Genomic DNA, 16,748 nt, shown 5'->3' with positions numbered 1-16,748 from the left:
AAGTAAGGAAGTGCTCAGAAAACAAAAGTAAGGGCCCATGTGAAAGGCACAGGGCCAAGCTGAAAGCTCCCCGTGGCCAAAGCGAGAACAGTCTGAGCAACAAATAAACAACCTACAATCACACTGCAACCCCAAACGTGAGAGTTCATATTGATATAAACAAATGGTTTTCTAAATAATGGAAGAGGTAAATCTTCTTTACAGAAAAATTTCAAATAATTTGTGTAGATACAGGTTGCGCATCCCTAATCTAAAAACCCCAAATCCAAAATGCTGCCAAATCTAAAACTTTCTGAGCACCAACAGATCACAAATGGAAAATTCCACACCTGACCTCCTGTGACAGGCTGCAGTCAAACACAGTCATGCACAAAATCATGTAAAATACTGTAAATATTACTGTCAGGCTATGTGTATAAGGTGTACATAAAACATAAATGAATTCTGTGTTTAGATTTGGGTCCCAGCCCCAACGTATCCCATCATGTATGTGCAAATATTCCAAAATCCAAACAAATCTGAAATCTGAAGCATTTCAAGTCCTAAGCATTTTAGAAGAGGGATACACATCCCGTACTACCCTCAAAAAGATACAGCTTATTCTCCCCATCCCACCCTACCCTCTTGAGGAGAGGAAGTGCTGCCCTCAGCGATTCCTTCTGAACAATGGAGTAGGGAAACAGTGGGGAAACCTGGCAGACAGTAACTCGGCCAGGCGGTCAAGGTGGACCTCCCCAGTGCTGCCATGTGATAGCATGTCCTGCCGATGTGATGTGGTGAGCAGGGCATTTCACCTCGGTGGTCTTCCCCTAAATAACCCATATACCCACTGTGACATGAAATGAACATCAAACTCAAATAGAGCGGCATTCTCCAAAATATCTGAATGAGTACTCCTCAGATCTGTCAAAACTTCATGAAGCATAACTAGAAACTGTCCCAGAGCAGGGAGATTAAGAAGACGTGACAACTACGCACAATGTGGTATCCTAGATGGAATTCTGGATAGAAAAAGGAAATTAGTGGAGATACTAAGGAAATCAGAATAAACTATGGACTTTAGTTAATAATAATGTATCAGTACTCGTGCATTGATTGTGACAAATGTACCACAGTCATGTTAGATCCTAGCAAAAGGAAGAGCTGGGTAAGAGGTATATGGGAACTCTCTTAATATCTAAGAAAGTTTTCAGTGAATATAAAACTGTTCTAAAATTAGAAGTTTGGCCAGGTGCAATGTCACATGCCTATAATCCCAGAACTACAGGAGAACAAAGTGGGAGGATCACTTGAGCCCAGGAGTTTGAGACCAGCCTGGGCAACATGGCAAGACTCCATCTCTACGAAAAATGGAAAAATAATTAGCCAGGCATGTTGGTGCACACCTGCAGTCCCAGCTACTCAGGAGGCTGAGGTGCAGAGTTCGCTTGAGCATAGGCAGTTGAGGCTGCAATGAGCTGTGTTTGCGCCACTGCATTCCAGCCTGGGTGACAAAGCAAGGCCCTGTCTCAAAAAAAAAAAAAAAAAAAAATTCACTTAAAGAAAGTTGAGCCTTATTAGCAAAAGCAGGACCTTCATTCAGTTGGTTTTATGGAGCACCCCCAAAGCACTACAAATCCTGCCAGGCACAAAGATACTTAAAAACACTTGGAAGATGGGTAGATTAATTTAGACAAGGAAAGGCATCTTGACTGGTGAAAATCATGAGCAAAGCACAGGGCTTTACAGGTTGTGGGGGCGGGGGGTGGGCAGAGAGACAGAGAGAGAGAAAGGAGTATGAGAGAAAGTGATGACAAGGATGAGAAAGAGACAGACTAGTTGGTTTTGGAAGGTGGAGTCTGATATTCCCCACTGAATATAAGCTCCATGAAGGCAGGAACCTTGTCTATATTTAATCATCATATCTCTAGTACCTAGAACTGTGCCTGGAACATGGTAAATGTTTAAAAATATGTGTTGACTAGATGAATGACTGGATAAATGGATAAGGAATGTCTGCTGGAGGCCCCACTGGAAACTTACAGCCATTTTTTGTAAGGTTAGGTCTCTCAGATGCCTACTGGATTTGCATTTTTGTACACAGTAATTATGTTTGCATCATTACAAAGCATGCAAATGTTAGCATTGGTTTTGAATGGCCCTAATGTTCATCCACAAGCATAAAAGTCCCAGGACAGGCCGGGCACGGTGGCTCAAGCCTGTAATCCCAGCACTTTGGGAGGCCGATGCAGGTGGATCACGAGGTCAAGTGATCGAGACCATCCTGGTTAACATGGTGAAACCCTGTCTCTACTAAAAATACAAAAAATTAGCTGGGCATGGTGGCGCATGCCTGTAATCCCAGCTACTCAGGAGGTTGAGGCAGGAGAATTGCCTGAACCCAGGAGGCGGAGGTTGCGGTGAGCCGAGATTGCGCCATTGCACTCCAGCCTGGGTAGCAAGAGTGAAACTCTCTCAAAAAAAAAAAAAAAAAAAGTCCCAGGACATAAACTTAGTTCCTTGAAGCACTTCTTGATGGTGTTAATGGGTAGGTCTACTGACAAAGAGAAGTCAACAGCATCTTCTCCTAGCTCTGTTCTAGTGTCCTATGAAACGCAGCAGGGACACATAGCATCATGGGATACAGTTAGTAGAGGCTTGAAAGCGTTCCAGATGGTCTCTGGAAATGTAAGGAGACAGTTTAGAGGGACACTGAATTGCCCTGTAGGCATCCAGACATTCCTCCTTAATGATCCTAAATTCTAAACATACTCACTTGCATATAACTTTATGAAAAAAATTCAAATGTTGGAGAAAGTTCGAAAATTTTTTTTCAAAACTGCCCAGTTATGCAGCTATCAGCCATAACAGAGTAGATTATGTATACCAATATGAAATAATCTCTAAAATATACAAAGAGAAAAGAAGAATTTTTGAACAGTGAGTACACTATGTCACTATCCCGAGCATGCAGATGCTCATGTGCATAAACACATCATAATGCCTAGCAGCTCTCTGAAAAATATACAAGAAACTGGTTAACACAAAGGAGTTCTGTGAAGAAGAGACAGGATGGGGTGCGGGGAGGGAGGAAGGGAAAGGGGGAGAGAGAGAGAGAGAGAGAGAGAGAGAGAGAGAGAAAGACTTTCGCTTTTGAATTCTGTGCATGTACTATCTATTTGAAAGTAAAACACAAATGAAAAAGAATGACTCCAAAGGAAGAAAACTTTGAATTTTGGCTACAGGTTACAAGAGACTCTTTCTTTTGATTTATGCTTGGATTCTCTTTGAGCCTTTTGCTTTCTGTGAGATCTGGCACATGGTTTGATGGGTAGACCAATGAGCCTGTGAAGAGCTCATTTTAATATCCTATTTGAATATCGTTTTACATGAAGTGCCAGAAATGCACTGATGGGACTGAAAAGAAAGGCCTTCATCATGATTAATAAATTCCAGGGTGGGCGCAGTGGCTCATGCCTGTAATCCCAGTACTTTGGGAGGTCAAGGCGTGCAAATCACCTGAGGTCGGGAGTTCAAGAGTAGCCTGACCAACCAATTTAGTACATATGGAGAAACCCCATATCTAGTAAAAACACAGAATTAGCAGGCTGTCTGGCGCATGCCTGTAATCCCAGCTACTCAGGAGGCTGAGCCAGGAGAATAGCTTGAACTGGGGAGGCAGAGGTTGCGGTGAGCTGAGATCACACCATTGTACTCCAGACTGGGCAACAAGAGCAAAACTCCGTCTCAAATAAATAAATAAATAAATAAATAAATAAATAAATAAATAAATTCTAAACTAGGAATTAAAGAAATAATCCTACAGTTAAGTTGTAAATAGCACACTTGCATAATAGAGTTATGGGCTACATAATGACACTTTGGTCAATGACAAACTGCATGCCTGATGGTGATCCCATAAGATTACAATACTGTATTTTTATGGTACCTTTCTATGTTTAGATACAAAAATGTTTACCGTTGCATTACCATTGCCTACAGTATTCAGTACAGTAACATGCTGTACAGGTTTGTAGCCTTGGAGTCATAGGCTAGACCAGATAGCTCTGGTGTGTAGTAGGCTATACCATCTAGGTTTGTGTAAGTTCCTTCTATGATACTCACACAATGACAAAATCACCCCTCATGATGCATTTCTCAGAACGTATCTTTGTTAACTGACACGTGAATGTATGGTGCTTTTCTGTTAAAAAGCATTAATGTGTTTAATTTAAACATTTTAAAATCATCTCTAAACCATTAGTAATGAATCATATTAATACCCACAAAATATTTTAAGAAAATATTTCTTTTTAAAATTCCTTTTGAATCAACAAACAATAGATCCCTCAAATAAATGATTAGTAATTAACTACAGAGAGCTATTTAATCAATATCACATTCTGCATTTAATCGATTTTCTATTTTCTTACACTCCAAAACCATGCAGTTTCAAATTCCAAAGATAACTCCTTGCTTAGTATTGAGGGAATTAATGCTTAAGATACACACTAAGCATTTTTAATTTTAATTTTTTAGAGACAGGGTCTTGTTATGTTGCCCAAGCTCACCTCAAATTCCCACCTCAGCCTCCAGAGTATCTGGGACTACAGGCATCACTGCACCTGACTCACGGAAGTATTTTGTTATTTAAAACTAGAATGCTCTTCTGAGATGTATTTTGATCACATTTTATCTACCTTCAAGAAAAAAGATGTTCAATTTTTCTTACATATTTCACTGCAAGGCTAAGCCAAGTGTAAAACATTTACATTCAGTTGTCATTTTTTAAAAAGAGGGGAAAAAAGGCTTAATAAATGTAAAAATGAAAGAAGAATCTAAGACCTGCAGCTTTGGTGTTTGTAGGAAGTGATTTTAGGCCTTGATCTCCCTAATTAATCAAAATCTTGCAAGTGCTGATTCCAATGCCTGTTAAAGTTTGAGAATATCTGGGCTAAGAAACCTTTAGTATGTTCAAATTCAGGTTATATTCTTAGTGAACCCTGTATAGAATCTTTAGTAATAAGGACAGTGTGATATTTTCGAAACCAACTTATGAAGAATGACTGTAATAATCGTTTACATCCTCCTTCTTAGTTGTAAAACATTCTTCCTCTTTTCTCTCTTTTTTTTCTTGAGATGGAGTTTTGCTCTTATTGCCCAGGCTGGAGTGTAATGGCATGATCTCGACTCACTGCAACCTCCACCTCCCAGGTTCAAGCGATTCTCCTGCCTCAGCCTCCCAAGTAGCTGGGATTACAGGCACAAGCGCCACCATGCCCAGCTAATTTTTGTATTTTTAGTAGAGACAAGGTTTTGCCATGTTGGCCAGGCTGGTCTTGAACCCTTGACCGCAGGTGATCTGCCTGTCTCGGCTTCCCAAAGTGCTGGGATTACAGGCGTGAGCCACTGCACCCAGCCTCTTCCTCTTTTCTTAGTCCATCTTCTCTACTTCTTCCCAGACCATCCATTACCCTTTTTCCTGGGACAACCACCCTCTCTGTCCACTGACCCCTTCCTTTTCACCAACACACTGAGGCAGGTCTCCCTCCTCTCCACCATGCTAACAGCTGGGTTACAGTCTTATCTTTTTTTTGTCCCATCACTAAATTTCTTAAGAGTCATCAGCAACCTGATAGCTATTGGATTCACATTCTCTTGAATGTCCCACATCACCAAATCCAAAGGCCTGGTCTTGGTTATTTCCCTAGATCCCCTTGTAGTTTGTGAATTCTTTAGCACGATTGTCTCAAATATCTGCCACTAAGCATAAGTAGTCCCCTCAGGTCAGCCAAGGGCTCCTCTTCTCTTTCTACTCTACACTTTTGTTATGTGCCATCCCTTCCTTCCACTTCAAAGGTCACTTCTAGGCAGAAAACTTCCCAGACAGAATCTACAGTCCTGGCCTTGCTCTGGAACTACGAGTCTCTCATTGTGTTTATTCATTTAATGCAGGCTTGGGTGGCACACGCCTGTAATCACAGCACTCGGGAGGCCGAGGCAGGCAGATCACGAGGTCAGGAGACCATCCTGGCTAACATGGTGAAACCCCCCTGCTACTAAGAAAAATGCAAAATATTAGCCAGGCGTGGTGGCACATGCCTGTAGTCCTGGCTACTCGGGAGGCTGAGGCAGGAGAATCACTTGAACCTGGGAGGCGGAGGTTTCACTGAGCCGAGATTTCGCCACTGCACTCCAGCCTGGTGACAGAGCAAGATTCTGTCTCAAAAAATAAATAAATAAAAATAAAAATAGCTGGGCGCGGTGGCTCAAGCCTGTAATCCCAGCACTTTGGGAGGCCGAGGCGGGTGGATCATGAGGTCAAGAGATCGAGACCATCCTGGTCAACATGGTGAAACCCCGTCTCTACTAAAAATACAAAACATTAGCTGGGCATGGTGGCGCGTGCCTATAATCCCAGCTACTCAGGAGGTTGAGGCAGAATTGCCTGAATCCAGGAGGCGGAGGTTGCAGTGAGCCGAGATCGCGCCATTGCACTCCAGCCTGGGTAACAAGAGTGAAACTCTGTCTCAAAAAAAAATAAAAATAAATAAAAAATAAAATAAAAATAAAGGCTTGTGACATGCCATTGCACTGTGTTAAGCATTGGTGAACACAGCAGACCCAGTCTCTGTCCTCACAGAACTTAACAGCATACCAGAAAACACAGATATGAGGCAATTAATATAAGTGAGAATGAGTTAGGAGAGCTAGGTTGTTCTAGCTCAAATCTATTTCTAACCAAATCTAGTTCAGGAAGCAGGGTTTCCAGAGAAATTACAGAAAACTCAGTTGAAATTGAATTTCAGAAAAACAGCAAATTCTTTTTAGTGTGGATATGTACCAAATATTTCATAGGATATACTTACACTAAAAAGTTACTTCCAGCTTGTCTGAAATTCAACTTTACCTTTATCTCGCTCTGTCGCCAAGCTGGAGTGCAGTGGCGCAATCTCAGCTCACAGCAACCTCTGCCTCCGGGGTTCAACCGATTCTCTAGCCTCAGCCTCTTGAGTAGCTGGGATTACAGGCGTGCACCACCACACCTGACTAATTTTTGTATTTTTAGTAGAGATGGGGTTTCACCATGTTGGCCAGGATGGTCTTGATCTCCTGACGTTGTGATCTGCCTGCCTCGGCCTCCCAAAGTGCTGGGATTACAGGCATGAGCCACTGTGCCCGGCTGTGTCTTGTATTTTTATCTTCTGTCTTGGTAAGCCTAACAGGAAGGGGTTGGCCAGTTGGAAAGTCCAGAAGAATTGAGAGAAAAAATGAGTAGAGATTAGTAAGCAAAAGGAAGTGGAGAGGGGAGACATTCAAGGGAGGAAGCAGTGGAGGCAAGAGTGTAGAATGAGAGACAGTTTTGTGTTTGAGTAGTATGCTGGATCATGAAGAAGAGGAAGAAAATTCGAGAAAAAACATCTAGTGGGGCAAATCCAGAGCTTGCAAAGCTTTTATCATGGTAGGGTCCAGAGCTTGCAAAGCTTCTATCATGGTAAAGATTTTGGATTTCATCCTAAAGGCAATAGGAATCCATTTAAGTATTTCAAACAGCAGAGAAAAAGTGAACTTGGGTTGGGCGCAGTGGTTCACGCCTGTAATCCCAGCACTTTGGGAGGTCAAGGCGGGCGGATCACAAGGTCAAGAGATTGAGACCATCCTGGCCAACGTGGTGAAACTCCATCTCTACTAAAAATACAAAAAAAAAAAAAAAAAAAAGTAGATAAGCATGGTGGCACATGCCTATAGTCTCAGCTACTCAGGATGGTGAGGGTGGAGAATCACTTAAACATAGTAGGCAGAGGCTGCAGTGAGCTCAGAGCCACTGCACTCCAGCCTGGACGACAGTGCAAGACTTTATCAAAAAAGGAAAGAAGAAAGAAAAGAAAAGAACAAGAGCAAGAGCAAGAGCAAAAGAAAGAGTGGACCTAACTTGAATTTGTAAATGATCCTTCTGGCTGCCAGGAGGAGAAAGGAATTAAAGGGGCATAGGTAGAGACTCTAGTTCTGAGGCCACTGAAACAGGCAAGAGATATTAGTGGCTTGAATGAATCTGCAGTGAGGAAGGGGAGAGGTGGAAAGATGTAAAAGCCATTGGCAAGTGCGATGATTCAATTCCATGCCAGACTCTTGACTCCAACTCTCCCTTCCAGGTAGGTGACTATTTCCAGCCTGATCTCAGGAGCTCAGCCTCACATTTACAATGCTCACTGATGATTCTATGCCAACAGCATTTTAGTAGTGTAAATCGGAATCACTAGTGAAGTATTACACAAAGCTTGAGACCTGCTGCCGCCCAAACTGATTCAACCAACTGCAGGAGAGGGGATGGGGTACGGGAATGTGTAGTTTTGAAAACAGCTCCACAGGTGACTGGGAAGTGCAGGCAATGTTGAGAACCCATCTGTCTTAACACCTCAAGCCTGAGTACTTAATTCTGGTTCAAAACTAAACACATCATCTGTTTCTCCCAGCTAAATTCTTTCGTGGGTAACTAATCTCTCATTTCATGGAGTTTTCATCACCACTGACTTCTTCCTTCCTGGTCTCCCATATTGTTCAGTTGATTCTTCTTCTATTTTCTCTTCAATGTCCCTTTCCACTCTCAACACTATTGCTTTTGGTCATCACACTTTACTATCAATAGGGCCAGGCAAGAGCTGTTCAATCAGTTGTCTGAGGAGCACAGAGATCCTGAACAGGTGCCCAAAAGGCTGGCATAACAGGCAGGCGGGGGCTGGCAGGACAGTCTCTGGATCAGCCACCCTGCTAAAACCAGAGAAGCTCCTCTTTGACCTACTTTACTGAACATTTGAGTAAGGTTTTATTGAAGAACATTTTCCTGATGAAAATAGGTTGGAAAACCACTGGCTGAGCAAATTACAGTAGCGCTGTCATTATTCTCCCAGGTTTAGAACAGGCTTAACTCTAAACCTCCCTCACACTGCCACCAGAGTCAGCACCTTAAAAGGTTGCTGTGAACACATGATCTAACTGCTAAAAATATTTAGTGGCTCTTATTGCACCTCAAATAAAATCTCATCTCCCTAGCTTGATGCTCAAGGCTTTTCATAATCTTGTCAGAATGTACCTTTCCTGTTGTATCTTTCCCTGTCTCCTATAAGTGACTTAGGTGCAGCCCAATTGGACAACCATCCCTCTGAGTTTTGTTTAGGTGGTTCCATCTACCTCATTGTCACACACTTTTCTTCCCGCTTTCCTCAATTTTACCCTTTCTTCAAGTTCTAGCTCAAAAGCCACTTCTTCAATAAAGCTTTTCCTAACCTACTCATATGTTACCGAAACTTATTCAAATACTTAATAACCCCTGTGATACGCCAGAGGTGTGGGGATAAAGAGAAATTGTCCCTGCCCTCAAACTTATTGTCTGTTGTGAGATCAAAAGTTAAGGCGAGGCAATTCAGGAAGTGGGTAAGAGTGTGGTCTCTGGACCCATTCTGCTGGGTTTCAATCCAACTCCATCATGATGCTGAGAAAGTTCCTTGTCCTTTATCGCAGTTTCCCTGTGGGGACAATATTAGTGATGATCTCATATAGCTCTTAATTAAATGAGTTAATATTCGAAAAGCACCTAGAACAGTGTCTGGGACATTGTAAACATTCAATAACTGTTAGCTACAGAGCCATAAACAAATAAATACATAATTTCAGATTGAGGTATACAATGAAGAGGAGATAGAATGTGATGAAGAGATGTAAGTGATAGACTGAGATAGGTCTAGAAGTAGGCTTGAGGTATAATTTTAGATCAGTGGTCAGGAAAGACCTCTAAGAAAGGGTGACATATAAACAGATACCCGGATGAAGGCAAGCCAGGCAAACAAAGTTCCAGGTAGAGATGACATGAAGTGCAGGGTCCCTGGAAGGAGAATGATCTTGACACAGTCAAGGGACAAGATGGGCAAGGCCAGTGTAGATATACTAAAGTAGCCAAGGCAGAGTGACAGATGTCAGATGCAGAGACTAGGTGAAGCAGAACTTGGTAAGGAGCTTAGATACATTTTGGGTGGGATGGAAACACACTGAAATGTCTTGATCAAGCAACTGCCATGATGTCACTTGTTTCAAAAAACACATTATACTCTGAAGACGGAAGGGGAGCAGAACAGGAATACGAGCCTACTATAGTAGTCCAGGTGAGAGATGATGGTTGGTTGTTTAGATTTACATGGTAGCAGTGAAGGTGGTCAGTAGATGGGTTGAGTATATTTTAAGGTAGGCTCATCAGGACTCACTGATGGCTATGGCATGGGTGAGAAGAGAAGGGAAATTAAATTAAGACTCCTACATGTTGGGACTGGGTGACTAGGTTGCATTTATTCAGATGGAATAGAATGGGAGAGGTAGAGGTTTGGGGGAAAATCAAAGAGTTCTACTTGACCTCCCCACCCCCACTCAAAAGAGGTGAACTATTATACATCTGAGATGGATGTCAAGTAGGTGATTAGGTATGAAGTTTGGAGCTCAGGAGAGAGATTAATACTGGAGATAACACATGGATGGTGTTAAATGCCATGGGATGTGCTCATCTACTGAGTGTAGCTAGAGAAACGGAACCAAAGGCTGAGGCCTGGGATATTTCAACATTTAAGAGTCAAAGGAAACTGAGAAAGGTGCAGAGTTAGGAGGAAAACCAGAAGGGTGTGGTGCTCAGTGAAGAAAGTGTTTCAAGAGTGAAACAAGGTGTGATCAAGTGTCAAATGCTGCTGAGAGGCCAAGGAGGTATCATCTAAGTTAACTCAAGTAAACAGTTCTCTCAGCTCTGTTTCCTCACAGTGCTTTATTTGTACCTTTCTCATCGCAAATTGTACAGTTATTTTTGTCTTCTCTCCTCTTCTAGAGAAGATCCTTTAAGGTCAGAGACCGTGTCTTATTTTTCCTTGAACTTCCACTACTCTATTTGCTCAATAAATGTTTGAATAAACAGATGAATCATGTGGAATCCTATAAAATCCAGGAGAATATGCCTAATACAGAATTAGCAATTAGAGCTGGTTTTATTGAGATGTTCTAAATGTCCCGCCTCCAGAATAACATGTGAGTTTTGTTCTGCCTAGAATGAAAACTGTCCACCATACATCTGAGTTGGATTACTGACAATCACAACCCATCTGGCATTTTTTTTTTTTTTGCTTCAATATCTCATGGACTATCTAGTCCAAAAATTAGTTTTTACCTGATTTGCTCCCTCACTTTTTAGAGTTGGCTCCAAGACCTGGTGATACCTTCAGAGGTCATCAATAATTTTCTCTGTCATACGTCACTGAATATCAGCATCAATAGTACAACAGACATCAGGATAAGTTGACATTTCATATTACATTATAATGAATTTCAAAACAATGACAAAAGGAGCTATGGAAATATAGGCAGTGAGCATGACCAAACTCTTCAGGGAGACATGCTTGAGATGGCATACACAGAAAAAGGCTGGTAGTCAGGAGGTGACAAATTTCCTTTGGCTTTTACAAAATCGTTGGGGTCAGATAGTTTCTAGGTCAGTGAATTACTGTCTTTGTAAAAAAAAAAGCTAAAAACTAAGTTTCGAGTAACAAGAATATAAAAACCCACGTTACGGGTATGAGCTTTCAACAACATACCTTACTTGGAAAATATGCACTAGGTAACACAAAAAGACAAAGACGTCAAGTCCCCAACAAGTACAGCTAGAGATCAGAAATACCTGCTCTATGTGCCAGTGCCACAGGAAACCACCCATCTGTGAAGCCAGTCCCTCTCTGCTTGACCTCAGCCACACTCTATCTGGTGACTGATAACAGAATACCATGTTTCAGCTCTATGGCTCTCTTGGCTAGTTTTATGGTGACTCCCTGAGATCAAATATTCCCCTTGGATTTCTACTTACTCTCATACCTATGAATTGAGAAGAGGTTTTCTCCAATCCGTTGACAACTTGCCTGAGTCTTAATATTTGGACGGATGTTTCATAAAGAAAACTGATGGTTAATTCCTAGCCCTTTCACTAAATCTTACTCTGGATGTGATCTGTCAGATTATGGCACCGCGGAGCAGGCTATGCACCCAATACTGAAATTATGAAAACCTAGATTACTCCATCCCCTGCGAACAGCACATTACTTGGCATGTTTTACTCAGTATACAGTATGTACTTGGTACGTGAATTTCAAGAGTGACACTGACAAAATGGGACATATTTGGAGGAAGGTATGAACAGACTAGAGCAATTTTGTTTGGAGATGAGTCAGATGCTTGAGAGCTTCTTTCAAAAAGCTAAAGAGTTGTCAGGAAGGGAAGAGTAAGATTTATGCTATAACTCTAGGTCATTAGGAGCTAATGATTTAATGCAGTATTTCCCATGTAGAGTTCAATAGGATGTTGTGATCCTAGGAAAGAAAAAATAATTCTATGGTCAAGAAAGTTTGGGAAATGTTCAATTAAATAGCCCTTATTTTCAGAAGTAAAGTTCTAAGCAAAAGCAAGACACAAATCACTCATTTATGAAAAGGTCAGAATTAATAAATACCTCCAGATGCTTGGTGAGAATAGCTCCGGTTTTAGGGCCTGCGGTGATGTTGAAACAGAAGGTATGTACTGCGGTCTACACTGCAACTAAAATGAATGTGGACTGACGCAAGGATCTGGTCCACAGTGGTTCCTACTGAAAGTAGTCGATTTGAGTAAGCAAGTCTTCATCACTAATGCCAGGCTGAACCAAGTGCACTTTGTATACTGATTTCTAAATGACACGGTCCTATTTTTATGGCTGGTATTCTTACCAGAAAAATATAACACTGATTATAACATTATTAAGTGATACTTCTTTTCTTCTTATACACACTTGTTAAACATCAACTGTGTGCTGTATACTCCACTGAGAACTGGGGGAAAAAATGGAAAATGCCTGGTTGTACTTCATTTATCCTTGAGATGTAGAGGTGAGGAAGCTACAGAGGGAAAGCTGAACTAATCACTTTCAGAGGAGTCAACTGATATGTCAAAGTGCACTGACATCCCTCAATCTTCAGATTTGTTTTCATCTCAGTTTATCATTCTAATATAGTAACAGTTAATAAAAATGATTTAGCACTTAAAAACCTAAGTACCTAATGAGCTACCTAAAAGACCTAAATACCAAGTCTTTCATTCTATGGTTACTATATTGTGCTACTAGATTTCACAGTAGTACTAGATTTGCTAGTAAGCATGGAGAATCAAATTTATAACTCATGTTTGATAATGCCCAAGTCTTTACTTAATCTCAAATGATCTGAAAAGGAACATGCCTCTCTTCTTTCCTCTCTACCATCCCTGTAATTTTTAATATTTTCAGACCAGAAGATAAATACATTTAGAAAACAAGAGGATGACAGAACTCAGGCAAGCAGGTATTCTGATAGACTCCATGCAGTGATTGACAATGAACAGGCTCAAATATTCCTGAAAATGGCCACACTTGATTTTCCTATCATACTCCAAGGTTCTACATTTGTATTTCAACCATGCTGGCACATGTAACAGGAAACCCAACTTACCTCAAACCTAAATATAAGTAGCATGATAAATAAAAGTGAGACTGTCATTCTCTGGCATGACCCACATAAACCAAATTTCTAAAAACTGAAGAAAAGGTTACTTCAAATAGTCTACTAAAAAAATACTCTAGAAAGACAACCATTAAAAACTACTGTCACACAATGTCAAATCTTACATATCGTTTTCTCAGAAAATGATCAACTTCTAGCTTGTTTCCAGTGATAATCATAACAAGACCAGTACACTAAACGAATTCGCCTCACACTCAGATTGGAATATGGTTTATACCTCATCATCCTATAAAGACTGATAGGTCAACTTAAATTATGAACAAGTTACTTCGGGTCCCTAAATTTGTAAGAAAATTTGGGTGCTTATCAAGTCAACTCTATCCATGGTCAGAATTTCGGTCACGAGAATGAAAATCAACATGATGAAGGACAATAATTTACTTTAATCTGAACTTACCCCTTCCTAGTTAACAATGCCAATACTTGAAATCGTGTTTCTATTTTCCTAGGAGGTCACTATTTACCCACTATTAGTCAAATAAGCATATTGGGGGCCTTCTCCAATTTTCTTTCGTATTCTCTTTTATATCCCTCCATCCTTTCTATTTCTCCAAGGAACTTTTATGATAGTTTGTGACTAAGGAAATGTTAATGATTTCACCAACAGGTAACTTGTTTTAAATGAAGACGGACACAACATTTATTTAATTTTTTAATAAACCATAAAATTTAAATATTCAAATAAAAAGAAACAAAAATAGATTATTAAACCCAGCATGAATTTCTGGTTTTACTCTTCCTCTGGGGCATTGTAGGCTTGACTTACCTGGGGTTAGAGTAATAAAGTTATGATGCTGGTACAATAATGAATGGAGAAGTAAAAATGGGCAATGGCTTGACAAAATTTACCTTCAAATCTAGATCAGCAGGTCACTCAGGCCTACTGCAAAGGCCTGACACTGGTCTTGTCTGTATAAGACTACTCTGGCTTTCCATTCTTACCACACGTTCTTCATCACAGCTTAGTGTTCCCTGCATTCTGATCCTTTTGCTCACTGACGCTCACTTCGATCTGTCAAAACATCAAGGGGGAAAATCCCCAAACCGAACCGACAAATAAACACTCTTAATGTGAACAATCATATTCAGACCAACCTCTTCTGCAAAAATACAAGTCAGTGGATTTTTTATCCTTACATAACTCAAATATTGCTATTTTTTTCCTGCCTTTACTAAAATGGCACTTTCATTTACATCAGCCAATTATTTTCTACTTGCTTCTAATTTTCTGAGATTGCATTCTGTACAGTTATTCTTTTTAAGCTTTACAACTTCCATTCCAGAATATCTGGTCTTTGACCAACTTTATCTAATTTTGTGAAGAAATCTGCTGTTAATCAGTGAAAATCACCAAAGGAAAAAGGAAGCAATGAACAATAGTAGGATCTTGCTTCAGCATTTATATAATTTTTTATAAGAAAAACATTCATTTTTATTATGGGATCTAAAACCATGATCGTCTGATACTATATAAGTCTTTTAGCATACTCAAATGAGTCAACATTCAATATGGACAGCAAGCTAGCTCACAAGAAACAAAATGTAATGCACAAATATATTTGACTAGTAAAATCCCAGAGGCTTGGTAATAAAGTGCAGCAAACTTTCCTTAAATTGAGTAAGAACTTCAGTAACCTCTGGATATTTTTGGTAAAAATTAAAGAAAAGGTACTGCAGTCAGGAGACAGGTAATCTTTACACTTCAAAAGACTGGCTGCCAGGGGACCACAGTGAAAAATCAGACCTAAGGAGCTAATGAAAAACCCTTGCTTGGAAGGAATGGGTTTTTCCAAAAATGCAAAATTATCATATATAGATGCTTAGGATACTATGATTTGACAGGTTTACAGTGATAAAACAGCAAAGATAAACAGTTACAGTATTTATAACTTTAGTGTGTAAAGAACACAGGTTTTTTTGATTGGCAGCAAGAAATTCTATGACAGCTCCTGAGACAAGTAATCCTATATACCCTATATCCACCCATGCCAGTGATGACCAGTCAAAATGGTAACACAGAGTAAAAAGCGATCTACTGTATGTGAGTCAGAAAGTACTTGGAAAGTGACAAAATCGTATGTTATTAAATGACAAAACATATTTAGAGGCTTTATTTAAAAATCGCTCACTGTTCATTATCAAAGTTACAAGATTGCATACCAATAGACAGACTGTAAACATAGGAAATTTTCGTTAAGGAAAGATGGGTTTACTGTAATTCAATCTTTTACAAAAAATTACTTGCAAGTTATTGATAACAGAATTTCTCTTTTACTTTCTTAATTCTCTTGAAAATTAAACCAATGTTTCCACTCTCTCGAACTAAAGTTCAACCATGGTCACCTTAGGAAATACCCCTGCTTATTTGTTAATCAGAAATACAAATCGAGTGGCACATACTTCCATTTTCTTTTTAGGCCAAAGGTTTCGGCTTCATTATATTTTACAGAAGACTTGCAGTGGTCCTGTAAGTCTTTCATGTCACAGCTGAGGTTTAATGATGGCAGTGGAGGAAAGTAGCGGTGATGCAAAGTAAGACCAGCCCAATTGCCTTATCTGACATGGAATCTTTTTCCTGTTGGGCTTGCAGCAGAGAAGTGTTTCTGGTCAGGTTGCCTCCATCAAACCTGATTGAAGCAGAAGGGTGACATGCTCTGATAAATCCCATTTAAGGATGATTCCGTTCAGGCAAATAGTTGATCCTTCAATCTGTTGGCTGTGGGATGATACTAATATGAAGAAAATTATCCGGGTAGCTCAGATGTTCACTCAGCCACTGCAGAGGTGTTTCCAACATTGGCTCAATTCCATGAATCATCACTTGATTCTTTTTTTCCCCATCTATTCCAAGAAAGAAATCCAACAATAATAAGACTCAAAACAGTTGAAGAAAAAATACTCTGTTGCCTTTTGAGAATCCTTAGTGCATTAAATGGATTTTAAACCTGTTTTGTCCCCTGAACAGGAAATGCAGACATGGAGAAAGTTAAACTGTTGCAGTATGTATCACCCAAAACAGAAACCTGAGGGTTACAATATATTCTGATAAAAATTCTGTTGCTCTATGTGAAAGTATTCATTCTTTCTTAATTACTGTGCTTACTTAAGATTGACGTTAATGAAACTACAGTGGCAAAAACAGCCCGTTGTACAAATGACCAA

At 40.1% G+C, this 16,748-nt stretch overlaps 1 protein-coding gene across 8 annotated transcripts in view; it reads right to left on the bottom strand.

Moving 5' to 3' along the window:
- The window catches only part of ATG5 (autophagy related 5), a 179,585-nt gene that overhangs the window by 44,314 nt on the left and 118,523 nt on the right, over window positions 1–16,748 (bottom strand). For 2 of the 8 annotated variants that reach the window (XM_032275137.1, XM_032275138.1), the window contains exon 8: window positions 14,989–16,427. The exons of 3 other annotated variants lie outside the window; for them this stretch is intronic. In XM_032275137.1, the coding sequence (XP_032131028.1) occupies window positions 16,291–16,427 (137 nt within the window). In that variant the 3' untranslated portion in view covers window positions 14,989–16,290. Of the gene's footprint in view, window positions 1–14,987; window positions 16,428–16,748 lie in introns of those variants that run through there. 3 more of the 8 variants (XM_032275143.1, XM_032275140.1, XM_032275142.1) reach the window with 2 other exon arrangements.

The sequence above is a fragment of the Sapajus apella genome, unplaced genomic scaffold (genome assembly GCF_009761245.1).
Source record: "Sapajus apella isolate SASKATOON/1434 unplaced genomic scaffold, GSC_monkey_1.0 scaffold6, whole genome shotgun sequence".
NCBI lineage: Eukaryota > Metazoa > Chordata > Mammalia > Primates > Cebidae > Sapajus > Sapajus apella.
The sequence above is the reverse complement of the archived record's forward strand: the minus strand, read 5'-3'. Positions and strand labels throughout refer to the sequence as shown.